Source organism: Thermobia domestica, chromosome 11 (assembly GCF_964235325.1).
Source record: "Thermobia domestica chromosome 11, izTheDome1.hap1.1, whole genome shotgun sequence".
Lineage (NCBI taxonomy): Eukaryota > Metazoa > Arthropoda > Insecta > Zygentoma > Lepismatidae > Thermobia > Thermobia domestica.
In genome coordinates, this window is record NC_137464.1 from 67341673 (window position 1) to 67348479 (window position 6807).

General features: G+C 35.0%; 1 protein-coding gene across 5 annotated transcripts in view; it reads left to right on the forward strand.

The window, feature by feature from the left end:
• The window catches only part of LOC145664137 (putative FERM domain-containing protein FRMD8P1), a 180947-nt gene that overhangs the window by 102579 nt on the left and 71561 nt on the right, over positions 1-6807 (forward strand). For all 5 annotated transcript variants that reach the window (XM_081730533.1, XM_081730535.1, XM_081730537.1 and 2 more), the window contains exon 7: positions 5253-5414. In XM_081730533.1, the coding sequence (XP_081586659.1) occupies positions 5253-5414 (162 nt within the window). The remainder of the gene's footprint in view (positions 1-5252; positions 5415-6807) is intronic.

Sequence of the window (6807 nt, forward strand, 5' to 3'; positions counted from 1 at the left end):
CTTACAAATAGCCCAGACCTCGCACCCATGGATTATTACTTGTGCCACTCCAAGACTAACTTTTTGTTTCAAGAAATGTGAGAAGGAAGGTGCAATGCAGACCTCAAAGGACAAGAGCTGATACTGAAGTGGGATCGTAGAACTGGTCACAAGTTGGTTTTAGATGATGCAACATGATCGCGTCTACTTTGAGTGCTAAGCAAATTTTATTGTAACTTTTCGCATAAAGCAATTAAGTGACCGAAACATTGTGAAATATTTGACTCACGTTTGTACGTTACACCAATTTGTAAGAACAGTAGATAGTGTGTTGGAAGTCGTTTTAATATTAATAACAATAATAGTAAACTAACGCCAGCTTTTGTTTGAGAAACTATATATCTTCTGTAATCGTAGTATAAAACGTAGATGCATATTCGCGTTTTTTTTTAAAGCGTATTTCGCAAGCTTTTGTATCGAAACATGATCTTGCGTGAGTAGAGGTCTTCGGAAAGAAAATTGGGTATATAGTGATTTTAAGGTGACATGTATCCAAGGAGCGAACATTCATTCAAATGCCAATTGAGAATGAAAAGTAACAGGAAATTCATGCGCATAGATGCATTTTCAACATGGGAGAATCACGTTCAAAAATCAAACTCGGGTTACTTTCAATTAACGTAGCCTAATTTAATATAACATTTAATATAATATAACATAATCATCTACGGAAAATAGAACTCAAATCTTGCCCCAAAATGTAAAGATTCCAGAGTCTCCTCCATCTCAACTCACAGTCCGGTATCCAGACCTGCAGTTCATTATCCACATCCCATCAGGAAACAGGTGGTGAACCACAACTACAGACACAGGACATCGATCTACGAGTGGAGCTGGCAATGAGCACAATGGAGATCTTAATGTCTGTAAAAGCCCTATCTAAATAAAATTAAAAAAAAACAAAAAAAAAACTTACAAATCCCAAAACCGAATTTTTGTCGCGCAACGGAATAAAAAAAAAAATCCGAACTGAGATTTTGATTAAAACTGATAAAAATAAGAAAATTTCTGCAGACTTGGTTGTTTCCAACCCCGGTCACACTAAGGAAAAATCTCTTCCCTTTGATTCACAGCTATTTCATTTCACCAGTAAAATTATTATGTGTGTACTGCTCTTTGCCTTGTTCATGCTTCACATACATATCAAACATAACTGTAACTCAAATTTTACTTCTTAAAACTACAAAAGAATTTATATTCTGTACTTGAAAAGAAAGATGTTTTCACGGCTAGTAAATTTCATTTAACATTATTCATGAAAAGTGGATTGGACAAGAAATTTGATAAAAAGAATCTTTACATTTGCTTGTACTGACATACCCATCTGAATGGAGATAAAGAAACTAACATTAAAGATTTTCTAAATCTTCAGAGCCTAAAACATTATTTACTTTCATTTAATTTTCCACAAATATTCTTGAAATATTCATATTCATTAATATTCTCAACATGTATAAACATTCACATCAGATCGACACGAAACAAATGGAAAATCAACAAAACAAACACATCACACTTTTAAATCTTCACTACATATTGTCTGTGGTTAGCTATTTTATTTCCTTTCTCTCTCATTTTGGTGCTCAAAACCTTCTGTGCATTGAAATTGCGGCCGGCATAGAGGATTTACGCTTTTCGCTACCTCTCTTGAAGCTCGGACCCCTAGGACAAACTAGCACATGTAAACACTCAGAGAAAACTGCATATTTGCATAACTTAAACCTAAAATCCCTATCCTCGCCTAGCTACACTATACTAACTTAACCTAAGAAAAAAAAAGTCATACACATATACATGAAGCACCCTTTTCATTCATAAAATTTATGTTGACTTTAGCTACCACATTACGACAGAAGACGTAGTGGCTATTTCTTAAAGTGTCGCTCTGAAATTCTGTTTTACTTTAAAATACTAAAATATTTCTACTAGTAATCATTAAAACTGTAATTAAAATTTTCTCGATGGGTATCAGAGTAAAATAACGTAGATTTGACCTATTGGCGATAGTCTCCTGTTACCGGTACGCATTTTTTTTATGTACCCTTGTACTAGACATTAGCCGTGATTTCTGACACTTACTTCCAAAATTTTTGTAATGTTTAGAATTATTTTAAAACCAAAGAAAACATGCCAAATTATACAAATTAATTTCGAGCAGTACTATGTTCCGAAAATGAATAATTTTGAGGTTTTTAGAGAATCTAACATGTGCGGTACACACATTTTCTTGTTGTTATGACAATCGTCTGCGTTGAGATCAATCTAGCTTTCTCTCCCCCCCCCCCCCTCCCTCATTGAATGAATTCACGCTGTCACATTTTCCAGACCTATATGTATGAAATGGGGAAAAACTTACTGCACTTAGCACATCATGTTAATATTTACACATATACAAGAAAACCATACTGTTATTGTTATGCCACAAAATATTGATTTCGAGATTGGAGTTCCTAAACTGATTTTCTTGGTTTTCTCACTTTACACTTACTTGGTTTCCATCCAACGATGATCCGAAAATGTTGGAGGCAGAAACTTTCCAAAATATAAATACCTGACTTCTTCCACGTGATTCTATAAAGAATCACACATCGTAGACTCAAAACATAGCCGGAACAGTGTCGGACATATTCTTCTGAAATATGGCTTACCAGTTCACCTCTTCTTCCACGACGCCAATCACCAAACTCAAGACCAGAGTCTTTGCCACTGTCTTATTCGGCTTCTACTGCAATTCCTCGCTGTTCGAGAACATAAAACTTTCTAGAAGCACCACTCCATACAAGTAACATTGATGTCAGTCCAAGAATAAATCAAAGTTTAGAAATACTAGTTAATTTCACAATTTCGTACAGACGTCAAACACTGCACGTCCATATCCTATAGCTGTTGATGATGCAAGACAAAGAACAATGAGAAGATGATCCCTAATTGGAAGATAATTGTGACGTAACTATCGGATGATAGGCTTCTCTGCTGAGATCAAAGAAAGCCGAAAATCTCAACCACAGCTGTGATAGCGGATGATCCAATCAAATAATTTACTCCGAAAACAAAGAGATGCACCAAGAAGAAATTATGGCTGACTTCCTTAATTTGGAATTTTGAAGAAAAATTACGAAATAAAAATTTTAGTTTTCTTGTGAAGATTCCCTATGCCGAAATATCTATAGAAATAAACTGAAAACCATTAAGAAAACTAAAATATATACTTATTTTCTAAAATAATGTTATATTTTTGGTTAAATACGCAAAATATACAAAATATAATTACCAACCCTGTATTTGTCATGTAATATTCGTTGAAACCATTTACTTAACATAAATTACGCAAAATTTGCGACCGACTTTTCCTACTACAAGAAATTAAACATGTTTTCTTACATTTTCAATAAAGATAAAATTTCTTTCAATATACAAGGTGTTCAAAAGTACCAAGCCATGTTACGTTATGCCGAGCATAAGGTAACAAGACAAAAAGTATAGATTATAATGGGTGCACAAATGCTTCCTTTCGGAGTTATAGGTTGCTGAAAATATGAAAAAATGAACTCTATAGGTCCATAGCTCCAAAAGTATGGGACATACAGTAGTCGGGTCAAGACTTTTAGTTTTTTTTTTGTTTTTTTTTTTCATGTTTTCGGCAGCCTATAACTCCGAAAGAAAGCATTTGTGCACCCACGATGGTCTATACTTTTTGTCTTATTTTGGTGTAAGAAATCACCTCTCAAATGTTGTCGGCGTTGTTTTGAAACACCCTGTATATAAACAAGACTTGATGTGCAGAATATGCCGGCTGGACACTTTGCTGCTACATGTTAACTTAGCGGATTTTAGCTGCATAATGCTTCTTTCTGGTTGCGCGGTGTCTCAGCACGCTGCATTGAGTCTCGGACCCAGAGCGTTTTCATTGAAACTCGTACTCTCAAATACCTAAAATATTAGTTTTTATTTTCGCGTCGTCTGTAAGCATGCTCTTATTGATTATTACAGTTTAGCTGCTTGCAGCGAGCGATCTTGTAGCTTCTTTGGCAAAGATTATCCCACGGTCCTAGAGATAACCGATAACAATGTGTCTTTGTATTGTATAAATAATGAAAAAGAGAGAAGCGTTCCACTGCACAGAAAATTGTCTCAATGAGCCCACTTTGCTGAAATAAAGGGGCCGCGGTGGCTCAGTGGTAGAGCGTTCACCTCTGGTGCTTGGGGTCCCGGGTTCGATCCCAGCCCCCGCCAAGTGAACTTTGTGGTGGACAAACACCGTGTGCGTGGGTTTTCTCGGGGTTCTCCCGTTTCCTCCCACTTTCTTCATTCCACCATTTCATTCATTACTCATTATCACCGTCTCCTTTAGCCTAACCGGCATAACCGTGGGACGTAAAACTCAAAGATTTCATTTCATTTCATTTTGCTGAAATAAAGACAGTGTCCAAAATGAAGTAAAGGAAAGCTAGTACGGGTGTTCAGAGATTTATTGAATGACTGTACAAGCAATGCTTGGCATGTTTTGTAAAAGCTTAACCTATTCTAACATATGTAAACGTTGTATACGAGTGAAATTAGTAATTACCAATTTGTAATTATGCGACATAATTTTATTGTAATTTGTCATTTACTCATTTTTATATTTTAAAAATCTCTAATATAGACAGCTGATATTCCTAGCGCTGCAGGTTACACGATATAAGATAGTAAAAAGCTGTTAAAAGATTTCATATTTTACGCAACTGTATTCATTATCTTGAAGTAACTCACAGCAGCAAACGTAAGTGAAATAAAATGCAAAAATAAATCGTCACCGCAACTAACGAATAAAATATCTTTCTTTATTTGTCAATAAACAGCTGTATTATTCAGTTAAGAAACCCTATCATTATTTTGATTCCTTGTATATACTTTATTTATTGAGCGGCTAGAAATTAAGATCTTACAGAGAATTTAATGAAAGTTCATAACAAATGCGAGATAATTGAAGTTCGCCTGAAGTTTAAAAGACAATAATTCAATAATTATGGAGGATTTCTAGCTTAGCGTCCATAGAGAACATCTGAGACCTTATTCTTCAACATTACATGCACTATACATTAAAAAAAAAAAAAAAAAAAAAAAATCAGAAACTATTTTAAACTAAGAAATTTCTTCATTCATTAAATTGCATATTATTAAAAATGTATAGCGTTAGTATGTACGTAATAATTTCCCTTCTTGTTTTATAGAGACCAAAAAATTATTGATCTCTTGTATGAGGAAGCTAAGTACAACATTCTTGAAGGCCGATACCCATGTGAGGTTTCTCATTACATTATGCTTGGAGGTATTCAAGCAAGAATAGAACTGGGACCATACAATCCTCAAGTACATACGACAGATTATTTCAGGTAGGTTTACGCTTAAGTATTGAAAGTATACAGACAAACGTATGTGAATTAGGTAATAATTTACGTTAAGTTTTCATTTTATACGTCATTGTGCATAATAAAGTAAATAAACAAATTCCACGTACCTGCGAGTATTATTTGAATTTTTAATTCTGTTATTTCAGTATCTTGTGTAGTACTGGTAACTTCTTCAGGGAAGGTTTATATTCGCCTTTGAGTATAAATCGAGTTGATATTTACCTCTTGGGATTTTATCAAGTTGATATTTTGTGGAATATAGGGGTCGACACACGAAAAGATGATGTAAGTTAATTAAACATTGGTTATTTACCAGTATATCCTACCGTGGGAAAACTAAATATTCTTCAGACGTGTCGGAACAACAAGCTAATTCCGTCTGCAGTGATAGGGTACAAGGATAAAAATCAGAGTGCGAGGGGAGGATGGTAACAAGGGTAAAAATCAGAGTGCGAGGGAGGATAGTAACAAGGATAAAAATCAGAGTGCGAGGGAGGATGGTAACAAGGATAAAAATCAGAGTGCGAGGGGGATGGTAACAAGGATAAAAATCAGAGTGCGAGGGGGGGATAAAACTAGGCCAACACGACGTAGAGTCTGAAGGTGCAATAATTCAAAATGAGACAATAATGCTAACCCCTCCCACCACCACCACCACACATAAATATGATATGACATCTGTAATAAATAAAAGATTTATTAATTCAATAAATCTACTGACAACAACTGTGTATATATTGTCTGACACGCACACACTACACCTAACTTTTCTGAACGTGTTTAAATGTACTCACTCTTGTGTTCGTAGCTCTCTTAAGTTTTATTTACTTAATAATTCGGCCCGAGCGATAGGCATGATCACAAGCATATGTTAATTTTTCCGCTCATATTGAAATTTTCCACTTTACGTTATTACTCACAGCCTTGCAAAAGAAAATCTACTTCAGTATGATGAAAAGCACTAAAATTATCAGTTAAACCGGAATTATATTTTTTTTAAAAGAATCGATGTATTAGCCTATCATACGAGAAATGAATTGTTGCTGGTCCCGATTTCTGGCATCAAGTACAAATCGAAGGCCAGATATGTAAGAACTCGCAATTCAAATTTCGAGCTTGCACTTCCACTTCCTACTAATGCTGCGCTTTCCTTTTTTTTTTTCTTTCTTCTTCTTCAAATATCGATTCCGTGATGGAGCTCAGGAAATCAACACTTACAATTACTTTACTGTTAGGTTACAGCTGAGTTGATTCACTATGCGCTGCGTTATCAAATGAAGTATAAACATTTAAAAAGTCCGCCCCAGTTGAAGTGCTTATAGAGACACGGACAATTAATGACACGGAGAATCAGTCGTATTAGCAAATGCTGAAA